Here is a 26,370-nt window from a genome sequence, read left to right as displayed (position 1 = left end):
GGGTGTGCAGGGCAGGCCAAACCCCCATTGGTACCCTAATGTTTGAAAAAATGCAGTCAGAGCACCCTCTGGGATGCTCCTAACAATGATAACGTGTCCTCCGTGGTGAACTTTTAGTAGATAAAATTTGACAAAGTGCCCATTTTGGCGCACTTCAGATGGACGAAATTTTAGCAGGTTCTCTTTATGGCGCTCTATAAGTGGATAAAGCTGAGTAGACCAAACACAACAAAGTGCCCACTTTGGTACACTTTGGATGTATAAATTCGATGAAGTGCACTATGGGCACTCTAAATAAACAAAATGGAAGAAATTTCCTCTTAGGTGATGCCTTAGTAGTCTAAATGTGATCAAATTCTCACTTTGGTGCACTTTCAGTGGACAAAATAGACAAAGTACCCTATAGGTTGCCCTCTAAGTGGATCAAATGTGAGCCTCTAGGTTGTCCTAAACAGGTTGACTACAGCAGTAGAAGACCATACTGGGTACCACTCCTGCCCAATAACAACAGGCTCACCCAAAATAGACAACAGAAGACTGATAAAATGTTGATTTTAATTTCTGCTTCCACATCTGCATGATGAGCTCAGAATTTGGCACGGATATGAAATCCTTCCAGACAAACAGCAACCATGGTACATTCAGAGTCACTTCAATCACCTTTCTTCCTTTTTCTGATGCTCAGTTTGAGCTTGCAGCATAACTTGACCATGTGTGAATGCCTAAATTCTTGATTTCTGCTGATTTGATTTTTGCATTATTGAGCAATTAAAAAGCTTTTTAATGTAGTGACTGGGAAGCAGATAAATCAGTGGTTCTTACCTGCCTGAACATCGGTACCTGAGGTCCTATCCCAACTTGATTTTGAATGTTAGGAGATGTGGAAGTGGTGTTAATGAGTAAGATAGTGTTTAAAGTATCAAACTATACCATATGTGAGCCCAGCAAGGAAAAACAGCAAGGTCAGGACAGTTTCAGTTTAGCATGTTTAGCACTAAAACCATAAAATGCATTAGTTTGTATTGAAAATAGGTGCAGTGATCTCCCAAAGTTGTGTTAGTCGGCACAAGCTCTTATGGTCTCATTTTGAGACAAGAAATTGTCCAAATATGGTGACTTCCTGCTGTAACAAACAAGGTTGGCTAACTCTAGCCCTCAGCAAACCAAACCTACAGCTCTGTCCACCTCTTATACTCGTCCTTTGGTCCTGAGGCTGTTCCTGAGCAGACTTTAGAGCCTGCAAGAGCCTGAATGTAAAGTATAATGTTGAAAAAGAGCAAACCTCTTTCCTATAATCTTATAAATAAAGATTAGAACCCGCTGACAGCCTCATACCAGTTATAATAGTGTTATATCGACTCAGCTGCAGCTCAGCACATAGCATCTATTGAATCCCATTTTGCTTTGTGAGGATGTGCCCTTTTATTTCCTCAATAGCCCATCAGGCATGAGAGCATCAGATATTTGAAGCTGTAGAGATTTCATTAGAAGCGTTAAATGAGGAGTAATGACTTAACAAGCTGCTCCGATGACACCAGAGTTTATTATTTGACTGTTAGCGTCGTAATGCTTAGTTAGGATCTAATAGTCATGGTGAAAAACTAAATTGTGATTAGATTGTGTTAGAAGTGAGGAGGTTAGCCTGCAGCGACAGTGATGCAAATGTTCAGTCAACATTAACAGGATTACACCGAGGACGTTATGAAACAATGGCGCTGAAGGGGAGATGTCGCACTTTGATCTGATGTGCTTTATTTCTCCCTCTCCTCCTCACTTTTTCTTCCTCTTCACTAAACAGACAGCGCAGACTCGGCGTCAGCTCAGACCACAGAGCCATTCCAGCTGCCAGGTCCCCCTCATAAACCCATCGTCACAGACGTGTCCAAGAACAGCGTCTCTCTGACCTGGCAACCCAATGCACACGAGGGAGGAGCCGCCGTCACTTCGTACATCATAGAAGCCTTCAGGTGAGTGTTAGAAATATCAGTCTGATTTAAAGATCTCATTTAGGCCCAATATGCCCCCCAGTGATTGGTCGGGAGATGTGGGCCATGTCAGGGCCTGATGCAACCACTTTTAAAAGTCATACTCATGGGCCTGGTGTCACTTTTTCACTTCTTCCATACAAACTGGAGCCTCCCTGATCTGTAGATATAGGACATGTTTGATTGTCATGATGGCTGAGCTGGCTCACATGGAGTCTAAAAACGTCTGTTAACTCCTTTTGCTTCTTTGAGGAAGACTAGACAGAACTGGGCCTGGATCTGGGCCAACCGGACTCAAGGCTAGCCAAAGACATCCTGTCAGATATAGCGCTATATTTCAGTCAGGAACACTTTATCAAGACACACATGCTTTGCACTTATATATATTTTTTCTTCATTGGCAGTTATCAATTTGCACTTATTCCCAGTATTTATATTTAGCAGTGTCAGGGATCCCCCTGCCTTTCCATGAGCCTACGTGGAAAACATAAAGTCGGAACAGCACACATTCCTGCCTTTCCTTTGCCTGCAAGGAAAGCCTGAGGCAAGGAAAGAAGCAGCAAAAAAACCCAGAGCAGAGCTGGCATCATTGACAACAGAATGACATTAATTAAGTCAGAAGCAGGATAAAGGAGGAGCTGGGGTGGAGGAGGGTTGCAAAAAGCAGCTTGCAGCACAGTGTAGCCAGGCTAGAGCAGCTTAAATATGGCACTATGAGTGCGATTAGCCAATAGCATGCCTAGAATCAATCAGCCTGCTTGCACTAACAATTTTACTCTATTTTTTTGATATTGTGTCTATTTTTATCTCCGCCAAGGAGGTTATGTGATCGGCAGGGTTTGTTAGTTTGTTTGTTAGTTTGTTAGTTTGTTAGCAACTTAACTCAAAAAGTTATGAACAGATTTTGATGAAATTTTCAGGAAATGGCAGAAATGGCATAAGGAAGCACTGATTAGATCTTGGGACTGATCCGGATCACTGTCTGGATCCAGGAATTTTTTAAAGAACTCTTCACTATTGGGAGATAGGGCTAATGGCGGAGGTCTGTGCTGTCCGAGTGCTTTTCTAGTTCTTGTAATGTCTTCGTAACAACTTCCCTGTGCAGACCCAGTGCACATGTTAGTACTAGAGATGTGCTGAACAGATTTGCTGGTCATGTTTCTTGAATTGAGAAGTGGTTTTGATAAAATCTACACTCCAGGGAGTTTATTTTTTTTAAACATTATATCACGTTTTTTTTAAATGTATGTTTTTCACATAATGAAGGAGAAAAGCTGCTAAAAGGTACCTGCTCACACCAAAATACAGAAGTGGAAAACGGGTAAGGGAGAGGACATGCAGTTATGCTCAGGTGAAGGATAAAAGAAGAAAATACTTTAACATATCATGTGATGCAGCTGTAGCTGGTTGTTTCCAGTGTATGCAGGTCTGTGCACCTGCTCCTCATCCTCAATGAGCTGTTTATCATAAACAATGGAAAGGACATAGCTGTAGAACAGATTTCTGTCCATAGATCCACTCAGAATCGGCATTTAAACTTTAATATTATAGTCATCTTATTGAAAACGCTGAGTTTAAATATGGCCTGGGCCCTTAATACAGTTAAAGGGGTGGCTCAGGTTAGGCTCTTGGAGAATGGGGTCAGGATTATTTACTTAGGTAAGACTTGTACATTATCTTTCTTAGACTTTGGTTAAGGTCAGATTCAAACACTTAGCTGAAGCAAACATGGACTTATCTGTCCTGGAAACAGATATTCATGAACTTGATGCTCCTCAGAAGAGCCTTCAGCTAAGTGTCCACCTGAGAATTTGTCCGGCTCGGATTAATTATGGTTAAAATCAGATTAATCTGAGTGGGACGTGTGGCTCTGTGGGCCGAGGGAGGCCTCCAGATGAAGATAGGCAGCGTTCAGGGGAAATGTGTCCTTCCTATTCAATAAGGACGAAGAACACCGGCAGAGTTTAATCAGATCCAGACGTCCACCGCGGCCCTTAGCAGCCGTGGAGCGTTTCCAAGTAACGCAACCTGATTCTTTGTAAAGCAGCTGGAGGGGACCGCTGGGATGTTTACAATAACATTTCTCTGCCTGAGGTTCTGAGGTGTGTTTGTGGGAGCACAGAGAGGAGCTGGTGCTGGTGTATGCAATGTGTTGGAGTGTTTATTTAATGTACAAAGGGATGCAGTCTCTTCTCCGGGGGAGTGCGCATTCATTTTCTCGGTTTTGGGGCTGCAGCCTCATGTGTTGAGTGTGTGAACTCCCCCTGAGCGTCTCCTGCACAACCTTGAATGCAACGCTGGCACCGGGCAGCCTGCACACTCACACCAGAGAAAAGTATTCATGATGTTCAGTACCGAAGCTGGTTCAGCACAAACCCTCACAGTCCCCTTGGGGAGAATCTAAAAGTGTCAAACAAATGGTTGGGGAGGCCTGTGTGACTGCAGCTCTGCAGAGGTGACGGTAAACTCACAGACAGGAGGAAGAGAAGGCTGTAGGTTTGAGGGGTAATGCATCTCTGGGAGTGCCACAAGGCTGAAAACATGCCCCCGTTTCCTGCTGGCAGCTGCGCCTTCTTACAAGCCTCATTACATTATTCATCGGGAGGGTAAATCGTCTCATTTGGAGGAGATCTTCTGGTGAGAACAAACTTCACTGAACTGAGTGACTTTGCTTGCATCTGCCATTGTTTACCACATAAGCAATATTAAAGGAGGCTAAAAATAGATCCCGCTATTGCCTGGAGATCTTCTCTTGCATTGGTTAATTGTGTTGCTGCTCATCAAATCAGCATTGCAAAGCACTTCTGAATGCAGAATGAAACTGGTGTGAAGACACTTAGTAGCAGTGGCTCATTTCAGAGGGAGCAGCCTTCAAAGCATGTGACAACAGTCAGGTTGGACTGAAATATGAAATGAACGGTCTTCTTTCCTTTCACAGCCAATCAGCAGGCAGCACATGGCAGACCGTCGCTGACATGGTCAAGATAGAAACCCACACCATCACCGGCCTCCTCCCTAATACCATCTACCTCTTCATTGTCCGAGCCGTCAACGCTTACGGCCTGAGTGACCCGAGCCCCATTTCTGAGCCGGTCAGAACCCAAGGTGAGCTCACTCCTCCAACCCAGCAAATAAATCATGATTCATATCCATTTTTTCCTTAAAAATAAACACCACAGCAGGACGTGCTAATGCATTATCAGCTGCAGCGCTTCCTAGAGAAGTGAAAATGTGTGTTTCTCCTCCGTAGACGTGAGTCCAACAGGCCAGGGAGTGGACCACAGGCAGGTGCAGAGGGAGCTGGGAGAAGTGGCCGTGTATCTGCAGGAGCCGGTCACGCTAACCACAGCGTCCATCAGGGTGTCGTGGACTGTGAGTGCATCTGTTTTATTTACAAAAGAAGAAACCGAGGGGTTGTTTAGTCTTTTTAAGTCCTTTACTCAAAGGTACATCATGCCAAATTTTGCCTCTGAAGTGTGAAATTAATTGAAAATGGCTTATTTGTTGACCTCTTGTATTACTTGCAGTTTTTCCAACCCTTTTGACAGCTAGAAAATTACCTAATTTCAGTAGTTTTACCAGTCTTGCCCTTGTGCTGGCACCATGACAAACAGAAAACAGCAAACATAAAAGTACAAACATTTTCAATTCTATGAAATTCATACCTCATTCTAAACAAAAGTATTCAACTTTATTCTAAGCCTCTTTTTGCATTGTTCTGAACAGGCAGTCTGCACTCTAGGCCTTATCTAGAGTTATCTTAGGTCTTATCTTTCCAAGTATTTATGGATTTAAATACACAGTATGTAAACTCAGCAGCCAGGAAGCCCTCTATCGAGACAAAAGCACATTTGACACCAGGCTTGCTGCTCAGCACACCAGTCTCCACAGCCTTCTTTAAACTGTGGACTTAAAGGCAAATGTGTGAATCAGGAACGCCACTTTTAACAGCTTTTCTTTTCTTCCATGAAACAAAAATATTTGTGAACAGTTTAGTAAATACACCATATGTAGTGCAGACTCCACAATTCAAAACAAAAAGGAAGTCGTGCCTGGAGCGGCAGGTCTGGTCTCTACTCAACCTGGAAATGGCCAATGGGGCTACAGTGTTATGGGAGAGGAGGGGAGGTCCAGAGTACAGGGTTGAGCTTGGGCTGATGGCAGAGAATTATCTTGGTTTATCACAAGTCAGCAGCACAAAACATTATTGAGATAAGGCAACAGAACAGCAGCTTCCAGTAGCAGCTCCAACTCTTGCAGTCTTCAGCCCCAGATCAAACCAAAGATTTACGGCTGTCTGAAAGGAGCTGTTGCAGCTCAGAGCAAGCCATTCGATGATGTTACCTCTGATTCAGCTCAGCAAATCGCAGACAGATAGTTTTAGAAAGTCACAACCATTTATCTAACCTTAGTCAGGTAAATATGACATGGGAAATGGAAATCTTGGCTGGGAACACCAACAAATATTTGTTGAAAAGCAGAACATTCATATTCAGTCTGTGACTGTTAGAAACGATAACACCTCTTTTGTCCTGAACGGTGGACGTGTGGTGCTATATTGGCCAAAACATGAGAAATTCAAGGCAGTAGTAGCTAAATTAGTCCATGATGAATTAATCACTCTCTGTGGATATATATTTGTTATTATAAGACTGAGTAGTAAAGCTTTTTTCTGTTTAGATGTGCAATGAAATTGCCCTGCCACCATAGTGGTGGTGAAGACAAAGGAGGGTCAGTGATGAATCACTCTTGTGCAACTAAATTTGGTACAAATGTTGTGCATTATCATGATGACAAAAACAGATGAAAAACACATAATTTAGAATGCTTTCCCTAATGTAATGAGAAAAAAGTATACGCAGTAACTTTAGAAGTAAATCACATTTGAATGTAATGCAATGCATCGTCTGCTCCAGTTGCAGTGGTGTAAACTGGTCAAGATGTTGCTAATTTCAACCCATCTCGTTGTGAATCTGAACTGGAGTTTTCAAGTAAAATCCAGCATTCCCATGTTGTAAAGTTGCATCACACACATCCTGTTATAATTATAAGAATTTAAATATGTCTAGTTGTGAAAACCATTGGAGATATTTGAGGTAATGTAAGAGCTCAACTAAAAATATTCATAATAAAGGAGTTATTTTCAAATAAATGCAGATGTTTCAGGGTAAAACTTCTGCAGATTTTTAACTCCACTGAAGCTTTCCTCGTGGTGTGTTTTGCAGGCCAAATAAATAATTTAATTGTGAAGTAAGTGGCAGAGTTGCAGGTTTTATATCATTTGGAAACCAAAGTAGTCAAAAGTCATAGCAGGCATCTACATGAATTATAACCTGATGATCCAACATCCTGGGCGGTGTGTGTGTAGACAGTGATAGCTAACGCTAAGACTAAACATTAGCTAACCTTAGTATGGACAGTACTTTTTGATGAGTCATACTACAACATAACACTGTTTCAGTCTCTGGAATGAGAAACTTAAGCGAACTTCAGCTTTTGTTATTGTTTCGATTATCTTTCCCCCCTGGTGCCAGAACTTTTGCCTCTAATTTTGCTCATTTCCTGCAGGTGGACCGTCAGTCCCAGTACGTGCAGGGTTACCGTCTTTTCTACAGACCCAGCGGGGGTAACTGGCTCCTCCAGGACATCAACTCCCCCTCTGAACGCAGCTCCGTCCTCACCAACCTCCTGAAAGGGACCGAATACGAGATAAAGATCCGTCCCTATTTCGATGAATTCCAGGGAAAAGACAGCCGCACCTTAGTGGTTCGAACCCCAGAAGAAGGTATAAAGAAATCATCTTTGATTTTGATTTTGTCTTGGAAGAGTTCTCATCATTCCTGGGTTGATTTTACATCCTCTTTGACTTAGTACTCGTTTATATTGAGCCCTAGTTTTCATTAAATCCAGCCTCCACACACAGAGATCCCTGCACACCTCCCTGCCTGAGGTTCTCTGCAGGTTTATATCCCTTGGTCCAAACTCTAGATTAAAAACAAAGAGGTGTAGTTTTTTATTTTTGGCCATCAGCTCTTATAGACTCTGAATCGACCTGCCCGAGCAGCTAAGCCTGGCAAAAAGGTTATTAACTTTTTAAAGTGCTCAATAAATCCTCATTTCTCCGCCTGCTACAGCTCACTTTCATGCTCCTTCACTTGTGTTTCTCTGTAATAACTCAGAGACATTTTTATTTCTGCAGTTTCAGTTTTTTAAATGTTGATTAAATGACATGCTCTCTGCCTGTCACCCACAGTCCCGAGCGCCCCACCCAGAGGTGTCACGGTGGCAACAGCCAAGCTCAGCAACAGCTCCAGCATCACGGTCTCCTGGGAGCCTCCGCCGAGCGAGAAGCAGAACGGTGTCATCCAGGAGTACCGGGTAAACATACCTCATCATGTTTTACTCATGAGCAGAGGTCAGGGTGTTTGTTTTTTATACCTGAAGGTGAAATGCAGAAAACTAATGCCACTAAGCAGCTGCACCCAATGAGAGAAGATAATGCAGCACAAATGTCTACACTCACTTCATTAAAGTCTTGACAGCTGGTGGATTTTAAAGGCAGACAATTAATATGATCAAGCCTCATAGTATATAATACATAGACATATTTTCTTTTTGGGAGGGATTTTTATTCTGGTTGCTATTTTAGAAGAAAAATGGTGCAGCAGTTTTGTGGGAAACAACAATATAATACAGATGTCAGACAATTTATGTTCCAATTCTTCTCTTTATTTCACTTTTCTTTATAATTTTTTTCTTTTTCTTAAATTTACTTCATATTTGAACTAATTTAAATTGCTTATAGTGGTTCTTCCTATTAAATCGTAAAGTCCCGCCTACTTTGCTTACCATTACTAGCTAAAACAAAGATGAAGTCACTGGGCTCCTTCCCATTGGACACAATAGAAATACCCCATAATCTGACAAAACTTTAACAATATTTGATTTGATTCTGCTTGAAAGAAACCTTATAAAATTGTTTGAAATGTTACTTTTATATGATGATAATGATATAGGCTAAAGTTAGCTGTCCATCAACAAGGTGTTTGGTTTGCAAAAATAGATAAATGAGGTGTTATACACACTGATCTGCACCACTAGACCAGCACTCACATTAAGACAGAATTAGATGTTTGCAGAATAGTAACATCACATCACATTATTCTTGCGTTGCTAGCAAAATAAACGGCCTCACTGACCAGCTGTTCTCAAAGGTGCAGTGAAGTAAATTGTATTGGGGAATAATAGATAAACATCCAACAGTCAGATGGTGGATTTCAATTCTCATTTCTGATGGTAACTGTGGCATCCAGTGAAATATAGAAAATATAGGTCTGTTATTTAGTCCAGCTGAGGTTCATTTGGAAATAACTCACATTTTCCTTGCTACATCTCCTTTCACTCCTGTGTGCCTTCTGTGTCTGCACACTGCCCTGCAGTCCCATGCCCTTATATGGGCATTAAAGGGCTGTTTTTCTATGCTAAAAGGGGGACCATAGTTCCAGCTTTCAAGCACCTAGCATTCTTCAGCTTAAAGGCTGCATATTTTACCCCCTAAAGGCAAGTTTATTTTGGTCTCGGAGATCCCTGAAACATGCGTGTGAAGTTTGTTGCTGAAAAAACACTCCAGTATTGGACAAAAACTCCGTTGTTTGAGCCCTGCTCATAATGAGCTGTTTCTGTGTCTGTGGCTTTAAATGTTACTGAGCTGTCTGACTCCACCCCTGACTCCGCCCCTCTCAGATAATGTGCTTTAATAAATGTGGTGCTCCCGATCCCCCTCTAAACCTACCAGCTGAGGGGTGGATTGGGAGAGGAAGGCGGAGCTTTCATCCAACTGGGAGGGCCAACGAAACCTGGGGGCGGGGCTAACTCCCTACCCGAAATAATAAGGGGAAACATTGAGAATGGCTTGTTTCACCACATTTTTTCTGAAAGGTGGAGAAAGAGAGGGTTGGGATGGACTTTTCTAATTCATAGGGGGATCGTGGACAGGCCAGGGGCAAATATTTTTATTAGAAGAGCCTGAAAAAGTGTATTTTGCATAATATGTGGCCTTTAAGAACACTGGAGAGAACAGTTAAGCAGTTTAAGAGTGTGTCATGAATCCCTCATAGGTTTCTCTGAGAAACTTTAAGAACAAGTCAGTCCGTCTATATTGAAAATGTTTTCTCTGTCTTTTATCCACAGAGTCAAATCCAATGAAAGCATTTTCATAATTAACCTTTGGTTTAGGAAAGAGGATGATAAAATAATCCTAAGTTATGTCATGGATATCTTTAGTTGCTCTTGCAGACAGACTAAGCACATTTTCACCACATTAAAGTAATCGAGTTAAGGTCAGAAGTTCACTGTGAGGCACTGAAAAGACTTGATCCTTGAGAAAGAGTGTGTAACAGGAAGAAGCCCTGCAGTCCAATCAGAGAGCCAACAAAAGGTCACTTATAATTCACTTTTAAACATGTGATAGTTTCCAGAGACGATGTGTTCTCTGGCTGGTGACTTCTTCTGCCTAGAACAACAGAAAACTTCTCTAAATCAGCAGTTAGGTGTTGCAAAACAACAAATACATTAAGCTGCCACTCTGAGTCTCCTGTATTAGTGGAATAATGCATGTTCTAACAGAAGATGTGCCGGTTCTGGGAATACTTCTTTTCTGTGTCTTCCTACATCATGTAATGTCAGCCTTGAAGTTTATTTCATATCATTGACTGTAATGAAGATCCTGTTCATGTACTGACAGCTACATGGCTGTAAATTATGGAAAGAGAACAACATAGTAAAACCTAGTGGCTCTCCAGAGCAACGGATAGAGATAAATGAATATTTGTGGGGTGAAATTAACTGAAAATAGGTCAGTTATACTCCTCCTCCCCTGCTTTTCAAACAGAACTTGCATTCAGTGCCTAGAATGATAAGAATAATTTGATTTCTGTAATAAAATTTACACTTTTAACAAAAATATGCAGATAAGAGGAAGGCCAGGTTACTGAAGGACAGCTGGAAAAAAGGCTGCAGTGAAACTGCAGGAACATGACACTCATATTTTGTTCATTCACTCCTCATGCAAAAATAAATCCTCGACTGAAAAATAAATCTTCAGGCTGTGTTTCCAAGACTTCAAACGTGAAATTCAGCACTTTGGTTAGCAGCCAAGTTCAATGATGGCTGTACATTCAGCACAGGGAGTATCGGACTGAGCTTTGATGTCGTTTGAACCGATCTGATATTTCAGCCTATAGTTGAGAATTTCATCAGTGAATAAAAATGCAAATTCTCCCTCAGACAAGGAGTATGGACTGACAGTGTCTAAATGATCCCACCAGGGACCGAGTGAACTGAATTATAAAATCCTCTCTGTGTCTCTGACCAGGTTTGGTGTGTGGGCAGCGCCGGTGGAGACAACCAGACTCGATACTACATCAACAAGACGGTGGACGGGGTCACGCTGTCCACGGTGCTGAAAGGCCTGATGCCTGGCGTGCTCTATCAGGTGGAGGTGGCAGCGGTGACCAGCGCTGGAGTCGGCACACGCAGTCAGCCGGTGTCTGTCCTCTTCAGTGAGTCAGAACATTCAGAAAAAAGTTTGATAAAATAAATGAGCAAAGGTGGAAGATACTTTTATTAAAAGTTCCTAAGAGGGACTGAAAGATTCCTTTAGTTTAGTCAGGATCACCTGTTGAATGGCTCTTCCTTTGATTTGATTTTACTCGTGGACTCTGACATAAACCCCCAATCAAACATTTCAACAACCTTTCATCACTTATTAGCCTTAGCTCCATGTGTTTCAAAGTGATGGCTTAGTTAGGAAATTCAAGTTTTAAACTTGATGTTCAACAAAGAAACGATTCTGTTTGTAATACTTCCCTCCTCCCTGCGTTCTCCCCTTCCCCCAGAGTTACCAGCTGAGCAGCCCTCCGTCTCCGGCAGTGGAGACAGCGGCAGCGCCAGTGACAGCGGCGAGGAGAGCAGCGTGAGCCTGGCCGAACAGATCACCGACGTTGTCAAGCAGCCGGCGTTCATTGCGGGCATCGGCGGAGCCTGCTGGGTCATCCTGATGGGCTTCAGTGTCTGGATCTACTGCCGCAGGAAGAAGAGGAAGGAGCTGAGCCACTACACGGCCTCCTTCGCCTACACGCCAGCAGGTGAGGACGAGTGACGGAGATGTGAAGTGACGTGTTGTTACTGACCTCAGGCTCCGGGTGTCTGCTGTCTCGTGGTGTTTTACAGCTTAGTCATGAAAGCAAGCATTAGGATTGTAGCCAGAATCATCCCACCTTTAGATAAAACGTTTACTGATATGATTAACCTTAACATGCCCCATATCTGCTCTTACTTTGATTTGACCTGGAGAGCTCTGTGTTTTCATGTGAGACTCCAAAATTTAGATATGATTCCACTGTCATTTACATTGATATTTTTGCTGCAACTGTGCTTGTTTATATGGGCATGTTTCATGACTTAAGGACTCTTTGTTAAATAAATGAAGACACAGATTTGTTATTAATACTTCTTTGCTATATCTGATATTATCAGTACACTGAGGATACTATTATTCCAGTAAAAGGAACTGAAAACACATCTGAGGAATGAGCTGTATTAATTTAATGTAAGCATTGCCAGCAGATATGGAGCATTAAAATGTAACACCCCTGAGTCATGTGACTCATCACACTTTGTCTCTGTTTTTTCCTGCAGTTGGTTTCCCTCATGGAGAGGCATCAGGACTCAATGGAAGGTCAGTAAATGTCTCTCAGTATCATACTTCCACCTTATTTCTCTTATGTATTTGCATCATTAATTCAAAGTTGTGCAGCCAAGTTGACTTGTCTGTTGGATGGAATTTTTGACAGGAAAGGAAATGGTTTTTGAGGATTCAAACAGTCATGCATTTATTATAAAATCTAAGACTTCATGCAGCTTTTATCTCGGTAGCATCTGGACTTGAGTGTTTTTGAACTACTACTATCGAAGGCCCTATTTTGTAATCAAAGATCGAGGTGGTACTTGAGGGTTTTATAGCCAGGCCAGGGTAACATTTTTTTGTTAAAAAAGCCTGACAAAGGTAGTCAAAAGTCAAAAGTAATCTGTACCTTGTGATATTAAATATAAGCTTTTTTATTGTCACTTATTACCTTTACAATCCATAGCAAGTTCCTTTTCTGAGGTCAAATTCATGTCATCATCTTCAATCTAGCAGTTCTGTAGCCAAACAGAAACTAAGTCGCCTTTAATTCAAGACAACAGAAAAATCTATTATGATACAAAAACAGTTCTGAATGCAAAATAGTGGAATTTTAAAATGCAGGGAAAAGGATGTGATTTACCACAATTAACTAGAGAAATTCTGACATTAGTTAGGATTAGAAATGTTTTGACAACCCTTATTTGGATGTTATCTGAGCTAGTGCCAATGACTTTTGAATACTAGTTTTACTTTAAATAGACATCTAACATTATTTAATCCCCATGAAATCCCTGCATGGGCTCATTATTGGGATGCAATTAGTTGCAAATAACTACAGAAATACTGAGATTAATTGCAACAAGTAATTTTAATCTTGACAAACACTGACTTTTTAGAGGATTTTCAGCTCTACTGAAGAAATGTAACAGCAGCATAAATATTCAGATTTCTTCAAATTACTTGCAGCGATTTCAAAGAGTTATTGTCTTTGAAATGCACATTCCTAGAACTGGATTATTTTGGAAAGGTCTTTGCTTCAGACAAAAACAAACCTGAATGTCAAACACTGGAAAAACACAAAATGAAGTTGTGTTTCAGGGGGCTTTGAGCTGAGCTGCTGCTAGCTTATATCAGATTGTTTTCATATTAATATTCCTGCACTGTGGATAAAGTGATATTTTCCACTCCAAAAAGGAATGTACCAAGTGATTACAACCTGTAAACGTTCTATATTGTCTCTTTAGGCCTGGCGTGCTAGGAGGAAACATGGGTAACTACCCATGGCTGGCGGACTCTTGGCCCACCACCAACCTGGTCCACAGCGGCAAAGAGGCCGTCAACTGTTGCAGCACCAACCACAGCACAGCTGAGCGATACTACAATGGTAGGATGGAGTTTAACAAAAATATGGTGATGTTTAAGGGGATTCTGCTGCATGTTCAGACACTGCTAAATCACCAACTAACCAAGTGGTAACTATTCCTTTATCCCATGTAGAAGCTGGCATCTCCAACTACCTGAATCAGACGGAGAAGTACAGCATCAGCGGCTCCACCGAAGGTCCGATCTACAGCACCATCGACGCCACCAGTGAAGACTTGCACAGCTTCACCTACGCCCAGCACAACTCCACCACGCCCTACGCTTCCACCTCCATCATGCCTTACAACAGCCAAACACAGACATCAGCTCACAGCGCGGAGCAGCAGGACGATGGGCACTGGATCACCCAGCCGGGACCTTCAGGGGCCCAGTACGCCCAGCCGGACCGCTGCAATGGTTAGGGAGGGACTGGGGACTCTGCTGTGGTTGTTCAGTTGAAACAGAGCCAGATCTGCATGTTTTTAGCTATTGTTAATGCATTTTTAGTGTCCCTGGCCCTTTTTCTACCTCCAGATGCTACAGCTTCTCTTTATTATCGTGCTGTGAAGATACTTTAAACCTCTCCATGAATCAGCATATTTGGAGGTGTGAATCTGAGCTCTAACTTGCTCAGTATGTCATAGTGTTTTCTTCATGTGAATCATCTTTGGTTTGTTTTGCAGGTAAGCCAAAGCAGAAGCCGATGGGTAAGGCTGTGAAGACCCCGTCTCTGACCTGGATGGACTCGCTGCCCCCTCCTCCTCCCCTCGGAGAGCTGGAGCAGTGTGAACAGGACGAGCTGCCTCATGAGCACGAGGACATGGACATGGGGTGAGTCAGACATCTCTCTAAATTAATATAACCCCGCTGCAGGAACACCAAGTATTGAACCTGGGGCGCCTCCGGCTTTAGAAAATGAATTACCTCGACTGTGGTCAATTGCTTTAGTGATTTAGTTGTTTTTTCAAACCGTTGAACACAATTATCTATGTTCCTACTCAACAGTCATTCTCTGAAACCTTAAAGCAGACGATCAGTCAGGATTACAGCAGCGCTCCCACCCAAGTGGAAGCTTAGCCTCCTGCAGTTTTGCCAACGGCAAGGCCCTCTAACTCGAGCGCAGCCTGAAAGAGCAGCATTAATCTTTCAGTGGCCTCATAGTGAGCTGGAATTAAAGGCAGCAGAGAGACAACAGGCTGCTCCTCTTTAAAAACACACAAAGATACAGCTCCGTCTCTTACACTGTATCATCTAAGTCAGCTCTTTTACATACACAGTTAAGATGAGCTACAGTCAAAGCTGGATTCAGATATTAAGCTGGATATGGTCCCGGTTTATAAGCAACCAAAGACTTAAGTTACTGCAGGAAGTATGGCCAGCTGCACAGGACAAGGTGGTTATACCGTCCCAACCAGTTATTTACTATGGACTTTCTTATATGACATGCAGTCAGTTATCAGCTAACTAACTGCAAGTCAAATGGTAAAACATGAACAATTTTACAGCTCTATGCATTTCTTTAGTTCTCGATACTTTTTGCTACTGGAACAAATAAGATGCACGTTATCCCCCAAGATAATGATGACATCCAAGGCCATATAAAGCTGTAACGGATAGCATTTATCCTGTTTTACTTCTGGGTCAAAGCCCAAAAGGAAAACTGTGGAATGTATGCAGGATGCTTAGTCCAGTTCAGTCAGGACCACTTTATGAAGAAGCACACAATTTGCAGATATGAGTATTTTTCTTTTTTTAGTAGTTATTTAATTTGCACTTATTGCCATTATTTGTATTTTGTGGTGCAGCTGTTCTGGAGTCCCCCTACCCTTTTGCAAGACTATGTGGAAATTATCAAGCATGGACAGCAAATTTTCCTACCTCTCTTGTGCTTACAAGGAAAGCCTGAGGCAGGGGAAGAAGCAGCACAACCTGGCATCAGTGACAGCAGAATGACACTGATTCAGTCAGAAGCAGAATGAAGGAGAAGCTGGGGTGGAGGAGGGTTGCAAAAAGTAGCTTGCAGAGGGCATAGCCTGGCAGGAGTAGCTTAAATATGACAGAATGAGTGTGATCAGCCAATGGCATGCTTCGAATCAGCTGATGAGGACTTGCATGAGATCAGCTGATCCCAATTACATGGCAGCGCTATATGCTTGGTCAGATTGAGGTCTACACATTCAAGAGTAAATTAACCTCCAACATGGTGTTTTATTGCAACTTCAAGAACATTTACTCAGCTCAAGTTTAGTACCAGGTTGGACTTACACATTTGCATGAGTATAAAAAGTCCAGTTTTAGTTTGTTTAGCACAATAATGCCACTTTTCTCTAAATGCATCTAAATATACTGATTTTGATGACCATTTTAGAGCAGCATCAGTAGGGAATTGTTTCTGTCACAGTGGCTGCCATGACAAGATGAGTCCAGTTGCAGCTATAAAAAGTAAAAATGTATCTGTTTTTTAATATTGTTGGAAATATCTGAAGTAGAATTAACAGTCAGATAACTAAATATAGTATAGTATAATACAGTACATGCTAAATGTACTGACTGTAACATTTCTCTCTGTTGGTGCAGCTCCGAGGAGGAGTGGTGCCCCCCGCTGCCTGAGAGGACCTACCTGATGGAGGGCTGTGAGGACGGACCCCCTCCTCCTCAGAGGAACAACGCCTCCTCTCCAGCCACCTCCTACAGTCACCAGTCCACTGCCACACTCACCCCGTCGCCCCACGAGGAGACCCGTGCCCCCCATGACATCCCACGCCTCAACCAACTCGACAGCCAGCAGCTGTCACGGTATGTGAACAAACTCAAACATGCAAACAAACGTGCTGTGTGTGATGACTTCCAGCCAATAGGAATGAATGGGAATGGAAGAAAGTTAGTACTTCACAGCTCTAAATGGATGTGTACGCTGCAGTTTACCTGGCATGGAGGTGATCAATGTCATAAATTGCTCAATCCTGCAGACCTCCTGGTGTAATCTACCCAGATGAAGGGAGACAAGAGTCTAGAAGATTCTAGTACTAAACTAGGATCCTAGCTAAGCCCCTTTAACATATAAAGATTGCCTGTCATTCTAGATATTTCTTACAATCCTATGGTGATATTGTCAACCCCATTGTTAATACCTTGGCTCAATGATAAACATTTATTAACATATAAAGTAATTACTGTCAAAACCAGAGTAAAAATCACAAAGGACAAACCATAAGGGACCAAACAAGGAGAAACAAAACCCTTTTCTTAAATACTTTGCTTAACAATCTCCCTCCAAACCTTTTTAGGCTCTGATTCCTCTGGTTTGTCCTCTCCCAGTAACATGTTGTCCTCACTTCCCACAGCAGAAGGTTACCCTGCGGTCCCGTGCCAGTTCCCCAGGCGCCGAGCCCGCCGCTCACCCAGTCCAACCCCAACCTCTCAGGCCAACAGCATCACGGCTCATCAGAGGCTGGCACGCTGCAGTGCCAAAGTCCCGCTCACCGCTGCCTCAACGGCCCGGGGCCAGCTCTGAACGAAGATGGCGTCAGCAACAACACACCGGGTATGGAGAGAGCTGCAGTGTCAGTGTACACACACAAGCCTGCTCCAAACATGGTCACAATACATAAAAACACTTGGCTAACACAAGCTAACAAGAGCAGGAGAGCAGGAAAGCTGAACGGTCATGGCTTTAGTCACCCTGCAGCTTTGTAGACTCATCATTTGTGATTCAAAATATTTGTAAGCACTAAAGACATCAAATGATTTTAAGTTATGGAGTCAGTCTAAAACTAGACAGAAATAGAAGAGAAAGACTGATAAACAAAAGTTAATGTTACTAGCAGTTTAACAATTACAAATTTAAATCAATAATCTTTAAAAAAGAATAGATTATTTTTTGTTCTTTTTTTTTCTTCAATGGCGCAACAGATGAACTGATTTGCTTTCATACAAATTAGTTTTCAAGGGATGAGAGTCTCATTCTGATGTTTTTGTGTTTGTCTCTCCCCCTCACAGTCCACAGCCGCTCCCCGGCAGATTCCTGCACGCCTCCAAACCAGAAATCACGGGTGAAGAAAAAGGTGTCAAAGACTTCGGCTTACAGAAGAGATTTACAAGGAGGTGAGTGCAACTCAGTTTAATCATGTTTTTCTTTTTAAATTTGGTTTTATTTACGGTTCTTTAAAATGCAGGCATCACTTTGATAATGAAGCTGGCTTCACAGTAGATTATTTTCAAATCTTAATATTTTTTTAAATCAAGGGAGACCACAGACATCAGGTTCAGTTTGAGCTGGCTTTTAGCATTATAATCCTCCAGACCATGAGATCTGATTTTTCTCCGAACAATTAAGGCTTAGATTTATTAGACATGAGATCTCACAGAAACTTGCATCATCAAATGTGACTTTAAAAGACAAACAAGCATAGAGGATGATGGCATCAGCTGGTGGTCTCTTTGCGATGAAGTCTCTAAAGGGATAGTTGCAGAAAAATGTAGTTCCTGTTGTGCACACAAAACTTTATTGTGCTCATGAGATAGTTTCTTGTACCCATGAGCAAGTTTTGCATACATACGACTACGTTTCTCATGCACACAAGATAGTTTTCGTGTGCATCGGATAGTTTTTGCATGCACACAACATAGTTTTACATGTGCACCATTACGTATCTGGTGTACTCAAATAGTTTTGCATGCAGAGAATGGTGTTGCATGCGCACAGGGTAGTTTCACAAGAGTAAGACTAAGTGCTTGCGCACAAGATAGTTCTGCATGTTCACTGGTTAGTTTTGCATGTTCATGACTACATTTCTGGTGCCTACCAGATAGTTTCTTGCATACAAACAAGATAGTTTTGCACGTGCACTACATATTCGGTGTACACCAGATAGTTTTGCTTGCACATGACTACATATCTGGCATGCACCACTTAGTTTTGCATGCTTACAAGGTAGTTTCACATGCATAAGACTAAATTTCTGGTGCACACAAGATAGTTTTGCGTGAGCTTAATTTAGTTCTGCATACAGTTGAGATAGATTTGCATGTTAATGACTATGTTTCTGGTATGCACAAGATAGTTTTTTCCCCCAAAAAAACTTTCCCATGCCCACGAGAAATGATCTCTTGAACAGGGGAAAGTTCTGTGTGGGCTCTGTAAACTTATATTCTAATGTTTTTCAGCCTAGGTCCTTAAAGCTGTTCTTTACTTTGCTGATTTGCAGCACAAGAAAAGAAAACAGAGAAGAAGAATATGGATGAAATTCTGACTGAAAATCCTTGAGCTCAGTCTTGGTTTGAATATATCAAGGAAGTTTGATATGAAACAAAAGCTAGACATATTGGATATGAATGATTTTAAGTCAGGGAGGCTCAGACATGAACAGGAGCAGTAAAATGATCATGTTTTTGCACAGTAACTTGGACAATAACTGGTCACAGCAATCCTCTCATGGAGAATACCACCCTGGTTGATGGGGGCAAAGTGGGCCTGAAAACAGGCTTTAAATCCTTTATTATGGCCAGCATAAAGATGCAATTTTGTCCGTCTTTGACATGTCTGTAAGATGTCAGATGCACTTTGAGGCTTAAATTGCAGCCAGTGTGCAAAAGAGAAAATCATCTGCATAGTTATTTCATTATGTAACTGTGTATATGTTGTTAATCAGGAATGAAATACACTCTATAGTAATCATGTACCCACACATATTCTGCAACACATATTTGTGACTAAATATCTACTGCGGTGGTAAAAATGCAGCATATGAGCTTTATTCAAACCGTCATTTTAGCAGCTGAAATCAGAGTTAATTATATTCAGCATGTTTACTAAATCTGTAAGCAGCAACAGCGATTATGCATAAAAAAAGAAAGACAAACAAAAACAAAATGATCCCTTTTTTTAGAGCAATAAGAAGCCGTTATGTAACAGAACCCCAGCTCTAAAATGAGCTGAAAAGGCAGCAAAAATTGACCTAATTCTTCATGCATGCTTTCCTCTACCTCTATCTGTGCAGACCTGCCCCCACCTCCAGAGCCCCCCCCAGAGGAGGACAGGTTGCGGGGTCCTCCAGGGAGTGTGGAGGGCGGTAATGTGGTGAACGGAGCTGTGTCGTCTCTGGAGAGGAGCGAGTACAGCAGCAGCAGCCACCAGCAGAAAGGATCAGGACAGAGACACGCAGACAGTAAGAGCTGAACACAGCGCAGGTTTTCAGTCATAATTCAGTTTACAAAGACACCGGGCTCTTGCAGTAAAAGACAACACTTACGTTTTATACTGATGAAAAAATGAACTTTCCATGCTGTTTTTACTGTGATGTAATGTTTTATCACACTGTGCTGCTGCACTGCGGTGTTTTCAACCCTCAGTGTTACACATGATGATAAAGTCTGAGCAGAAAACAATCATCGTAATCAATTCATTCTTAAAACAGAACCATCCAGATGTTTTAATCTCAAATAAAATCATCAGACTTGATAAGATTTGCCCTTGTGTGGGATGTGTTGAAGGATAATGGGGAAAATTTTAAAGGCAGGCTGTCCTAAAACTTTCTCCAACTTGTCATGAGAGGGCATTTGAAAGAAGCTTTTGTGGCCCTTTTCCAGATCATTCCTCATGAATGGCCCTGATACAGATGCAGCTGTGGCAGAGAAAGCACATATGTTAGAATCTGGTGCCAAGGTGTTGTCTGAATATGCCCCAATTCCTGGGACTAGATGTGCTGCTGTGGCAAGAAGACACTGACTATGACTTTACCAAACACCAGAGGGAAATATGGACAAATATGTTTACCCAAAACACAAATTAGCTCAGAGAAGGCCAGGAAAAGCACCTTAAAAGGGTCATTTATCCAGCAGATGAATCATCGTCATACAGCATGTGCTTATAAAATATAAAAACAATGTATAATACCACCTTGTATAGGCTGTCCGCAATCACATGATCCTGAATGTCTATTGGGGGTCAGGAAGTCAAGGACAGCCATTAGGGATGGAAGAGAATTGAGGAAAGTTAGTACTTTACAGCTCTAAATGGATCTCTAAACTGCAATTATCATCACAAAATTTCTACTTACGTTGAATACAATCCCTGCACTTTTCAGAAAAGTGATTTTTATCACACTTTAACAGATCTGCCCAGCATGGAGGTGATCAATATCACTAATTACTCAGTTAACAAGAGGTTAACTGAGCCCCTTTAATAAAAATAAATCCTCACACTTTTAATTGAAACAGCGGTATCATAAACTAAATAAACCTTGTGGGTTAAGAGACCAGGTAAAGATATGCCATTCATGAATTAACCTGTTCTACAAAATGACTCATTAATGTTAGCCATAGTAGCTAGCTCCCATTTGAGTTCCTGTGTCCTTTCCTCCTTCCAGTTTAGTTAAATGAATATGTTGCAGTTTGGATAAAAACTGCTCAATTGTCAGAGCTCAACTGATCAAGACAGCAAAGATGAACAATAGACATCAGTTAGAAAATAGACATTGTTTATCTTTGCTGTCTTGATCAATTGAGCTCTGATGACATGATGAGAAGGTGGCTGCAGGTGAGAGGCCACCTCCTATTTAACATGTCCTGGCCTTTTGAACAAACTGTTTGCCTGATGAAGGTCTAGTACCGAAACGTTGCAAATAAATAAATCCTTTTTTTGCAAGTTGGACAGTGTGCGGGTGTTCACCTTTAAACTGTTTGTTGGATACCCTGCCCACCGACGCACCTGTGTTGAGAAATAGATGTGCGAAGTAACCTTTCCACAGTAAAGCAGGGTAAAATAAAAGGTATCAATACACGTCCAATAAGGACTTCAGGACTTTTGCCACCTTGTCGCGGCCCACTGAAAACTGCTCCACGACCCACTTTTGGGTCCCGACCCACCAGTTGAGAACCACTGATTTAATCCACTTGGTACTAGATGAAGAGTCATTTGGGAGCCAGACAATCAGCTCTACAGAGTTGAGCCAAATGATCTAGACCTCTAGAAAAGGCAGATTTCCCATCACAGTGAGTGAGACTGGACAGACATCAGCTGTGGAGACACAGACAAGATCAGGGCTTAATGTGCTAAATGGTGACAAAACTGTACTGAACCAAACCGGACCACTTTGTGGAAACGGACCGTACACAAAAAGTGTATGACTCCGCTCGTCCAGGCTCGAGACAGGTTGAAGGTTTTTCTTGCCTGAAAAATTTACTATTATCAGGGCACAAAAGTAGCCTAAGAATGTTTTTATTGCTTGTAAACAGCTCTAAACATGTCCTTTTGGTAGCATTTCTGTGTGCAGAAATCACTTGTTGCCCCCCAGCTCCAATGCTGCATGACGTCATCTGCATAGAACCTATAGTAAATAACTGACGTAGTCTGATTGAGTCGCTGATGTGTCTCATGCTGATAGGATAAATCAAAGCATCAAGGTTTTCTTTTATAAAAGTGTTTTTTTTAACTTGTTTCCTTTCATGCAAAGACCCCTGAAAATGTATCTCATGACCTTTCATGGACACTGAGCATGACCCCACCCTTTAAAAAGGCCAGATCTGTCTCATCTCATCACTAAACACAGGATCCACCTCTTAAAAGCTTTCCTCCTTCACATGCAGACAACAGCAGAGACGTTTTAAAGTGCTGAATTTAGCCAAACAACAGCAGCTGACACAGACAACAAGGTCAGCAGGGCCTGTAATTGGTTATTCATGATGAATTAATCCCCACAAGTCGAAGTGTTTGTTTTCTTCCAGAAAAAGGTCAAGGTAGGGGTGTGATGAAACAGGAGAGGGCATTTAGCAATGATATGACCCAGTCAGCGAGCTAATTGCTTTGAAAATGCCTTTATTTCTGTGCACACAGAGTTACCCCAGAGTTTTAAAAATAAAAAGGGTCAGCAGCGTTTCATTTCGCTTCTTTTTTAGTGACTTTAAAGAGTCGCAGTAGGATAAACTCCAGTGATAAATTTTAATTAAAGTTTGGCCATGGATTAACCTTATTTTCCACTTAGACACAGCTCTTCCCTTTAAACATCACACTTCTCTAAAACTCTGGCCTGTTTCTTTCCTCTTCAGATGAGGAGACGATGGCGTACGGCAGCAGTAAGGCGGGATACCTCTCCAGGAATCAGATGTCCAGTAACTGCTCCACCACAGGAAGCTCCTCCTCCCGAGGCTCGACGGGCTCACGAGGACTCAACTCAGCCAGAAAACACAATGAGGTACGGCACAGCAACACTAATGATTTCATAACTTCAGCAGAAATGTTCTCTTTTCACCTCAAACGCTTTGAATAATTGATGCTTTTAGATATTTATGAGGCATGGGAACAAAGAGAGCCACGGAGACGTTCATGTGCTTTAGTTTTATCTACATATCATTACTCTCGCTCCATAAAACACACACAATGTGATCCGTGTGGGTGCATGAAAAAGAGGCTCCACATTCCCCCGTCACACCGACATACAGATCTACCATTACCATCTACTCGGAGCAGGTTTTTACAGTAAAAACAATGTTAAGTGTGCACGCCCACCGTTCTCCCCTCTCTCTGCATGCACTTCAGAGTCGGCTCTTCACTGTGGGAGTCCTCCTTTAAACGCACCCCCCCGCAGGCTGCCTCACAACGAGCCGCTGTCTTTTACGGCAGAGCGAGACGAGCCGGTGAGCGGGACGCTCTGTGGGGGGAGTAGAGCGAGGCAGTACTTCTGAACGTCGTCCCTCAACGACAGAGCAGGTAGATGGAGGAGACAGCGGAGAGAGAGTTGTTCAAAGACAGTTTATGCAACCACAGCCCTCCGTGCAGAGCTTCTTTACCGCATACTTCAAATATACAACTCTGAGACGCTGCTGCAAAAATCTGGCTGCCAAAAACAAATCAAAGTTACTCAAGAATAAAAAATATTGCTGAAACTGATCGTTTGATCTGCTATGGGGCAAATATTTTTATTATCAGCTTCAGTAGACAATAGATGATGTGTAGATGCACTGTGGAGCTTCACCCACCTGGTTATTCTGGTCTCAGCGTGGCTTAGAAATGTCTACAGTGGTGCTACTCTCTTATAGGGGTCAACAGGGTTGGGGTGGCGTTAAACATTACAGGGGGAGCTGAGGCAACAAAGTGCACAGTGGAAGACAGAGAATAATCATGGTCCATCACAAGTACACAGCAAAAAAGGTGGGTTTAATAGAAGATAAAAACACTAAATCTGAGAAGAAAGGTACTCAAAACTAGTGAAATTATCTGTTCATGCAGCAAGATGGTGTGACTTAATAAGATAGCTTGAAATAAGATTGTTGAATCTAGAAATAAGTAAGTTGTTACAAGCTACACATTAAAAATAAGAAATTAACTTTTAAAGCAAGATAAATTATCCAACACTTCTTAATCTAAGTTTTTAAATCTTGGTGAGCACCTAATAATTTGCAGTGTAAGCAGCAAAAAACATGATTGAGGTACAGCAACAGAACAGCAGATTCCAGTAGCTAATGCTTCCTTATGCAGCAGCCTTTATGTAACATCCACAGTAGTGATAAACATGTTGTGACCTGTCAGGGTGTCTAACATGGCAGCCTTCATTATAAATGTATGAAAGGATTTCTCAGGTTTTGAAGATGATGGAATGTTTGATGTAATGTGAGACATTTTGGCACAAAAATTCTACAAACTGTACCTTTCAAGACACTCAACCAGTAAATAATTAATCAATCAAGCATTAGATATATGTTATTAGTGGAGGAGGTGGGGGAGAGGAGGACGACGGCCAAGCTGTCCTCCATGATGGACAATCATGGAGACAATCATGGACAATCATCCCTCCAACACACACTCACGGCACTAAGGAGCTCCATTAGTGACAGGATGCTCCACCCAAAGTGTGAGAAGGAGAGGCAGTGCTGGTCTTTCCTTTCTGCAGCTGTTAGTCTACACAACAGAAACTGCACCAAGTAATCTGTGCAGTAAACCCTATTCAAATGTATAATCTGTTCACATGTCTATATATATAATTATGTATGTTTATGTATGTACATTGGTGTACATAAAAGTGTCTCCCTATTTCCAATCCGTAATATATTCAACATGTACCGCTGTAAATAGTATTTATAGTTGTTTTGATTTGTAAGTCACATTTCTATATTTCCTATTTTGTTTATTCATTTATTCACTTATTCATGTTTACTCCACTCCAGCTGCTGTAAATTTGGAATTTCTCCTGGTGAGACTAATAAAGGAATATCTTATCTTATTTATACATTTTTAACCAGATCAGACCAAAACACTTGACTAGTTTAGCTTTTTGCCATGTGGAGTTCACATTTGCTGCGTCCCTTTGACTTTGCGTGGCATTTCTATCATCAGCGACCTTGCTTTAAACATTTGACCCCAGTATGTTTTACCATGCCTGCATAAAAACACAAAAAAAACTAATCTTTTTTATATAATTACTGATTGCAATTTCAAGGTAAAACAAGCAACCTCATTGCAGAAATACTCTACTGCAGGGGTCATATCAAGTACATTTGCACAAGGGGCCAGATTTAGCCTCAACAGAAACTCTGGGGGCCAGACTTTCAAATACACAAAAATTAAATAAATATTTAGGTCCAGTTGAAATATTATTGTAGTAGTAATTGTATTTTCTTTCATAACACAGGACAATTTTAGTCATTACCGGTGAGATCTATCCCCACTATCTATAATGCAGCAGGCCACAAGGAGACAGGCCTGACAACAGAATTGGCCAGATCCCTGAAAATCCAAGAGTATGGGCTATCCCCAATTTTCATTGGGGATAGATATTAACTGATTTTTGACACTTTTAACCCCTTTTTGCCCCTTTTTACCTCTTAACCCAATTTTGCAAGATTTTAACCCTTCTGAACTGCTTTTCCTGCATGTTTTATGCCCTTTGTGCCACTCAAATATCCATTTTTGCCTCTTTTCTTCCATTTTTGCCACTTTTTAACCCCTTTTCATTGTATTTTTTCAACATTTTTTGCTACTTCTAACCCATTTTTGATACTTTCTTCCCTTTTAACCCATTTTTGCCATACTTAACTCATTTAAACCACTTTTCCTGCATGTTTTATCCTCTCTGTGCAACTCCTATCAATGTTTGCCTCTTTCCTTCTATTTTTGCCACTTTTTTTAACCCCTTTTCATTCATTTTTGCACTATTTTTTGTAATTTGTAACCAATTTTTGATACCTTTTGTCCCTTTCTTCCATTTTTACCATTTTTGCCACATTTTAACTTCTTTTCACAACTTTTCCTGCCAATTTTGTCGCTTTGTGCCACTCCACCACCCATTTTGCCACTTATCACCCAGTTTTGCTACTCTCTAACCCTTTTCACCACTTGTCTGG

At 41.7% G+C, this 26,370-nt stretch overlaps 1 protein-coding gene across 3 annotated transcripts in view; it reads left to right on the top strand.

Moving 5' to 3' along the window:
- Window positions 1-26,370, top strand: part of robo3 (roundabout, axon guidance receptor, homolog 3 (Drosophila)) — a 161,345-nt gene that overhangs the window by 130,613 nt on the left and 4,362 nt on the right. For 2 of the 3 annotated variants that reach the window (XM_041802131.1, XM_041802129.1), the window contains 16 exons: window positions 1,799-1,967; window positions 4,924-5,090; window positions 5,236-5,357; window positions 7,554-7,770; window positions 8,239-8,363; window positions 11,359-11,545; window positions 11,882-12,130; window positions 12,684-12,723; window positions 13,917-14,056; window positions 14,170-14,451; window positions 14,718-14,865; window positions 16,612-16,830; window positions 17,379-17,578; window positions 18,034-18,138; window positions 20,034-20,201; window positions 23,080-23,225. In XM_041802131.1, coding sequence (XP_041658065.1) covers window positions 1,799-1,967; window positions 4,924-5,090; window positions 5,236-5,357; window positions 7,554-7,770; window positions 8,239-8,363; window positions 11,359-11,545; window positions 11,882-12,130; window positions 12,684-12,723; window positions 13,917-14,056; window positions 14,170-14,451; window positions 14,718-14,865; window positions 16,612-16,830; window positions 17,379-17,578; window positions 18,034-18,138; window positions 20,034-20,201; window positions 23,080-23,225 — 2,684 coding nt within the window. The remainder of the gene's footprint in view (window positions 1-1,798; window positions 1,968-4,923; window positions 5,091-5,235; window positions 5,358-7,553; window positions 7,771-8,238; window positions 8,364-11,358; window positions 11,546-11,881; window positions 12,131-12,683; window positions 12,724-13,916; window positions 14,057-14,169; window positions 14,452-14,717; window positions 14,866-16,611; window positions 16,831-17,378; window positions 17,579-18,033; window positions 18,139-20,033; window positions 20,202-23,079; window positions 23,226-26,370) is intronic. The other variant, XM_041802130.1, reaches the window with a different exon arrangement.

The sequence above is a fragment of the Cheilinus undulatus genome, linkage group 12 (genome assembly GCF_018320785.1).
Source record: "Cheilinus undulatus linkage group 12, ASM1832078v1, whole genome shotgun sequence".
NCBI classification, from domain to species: domain Eukaryota; kingdom Metazoa; phylum Chordata; class Actinopteri; order Labriformes; family Labridae; genus Cheilinus; species Cheilinus undulatus.
This window is presented reverse-complemented; position numbering and strand designations above follow the sequence as displayed.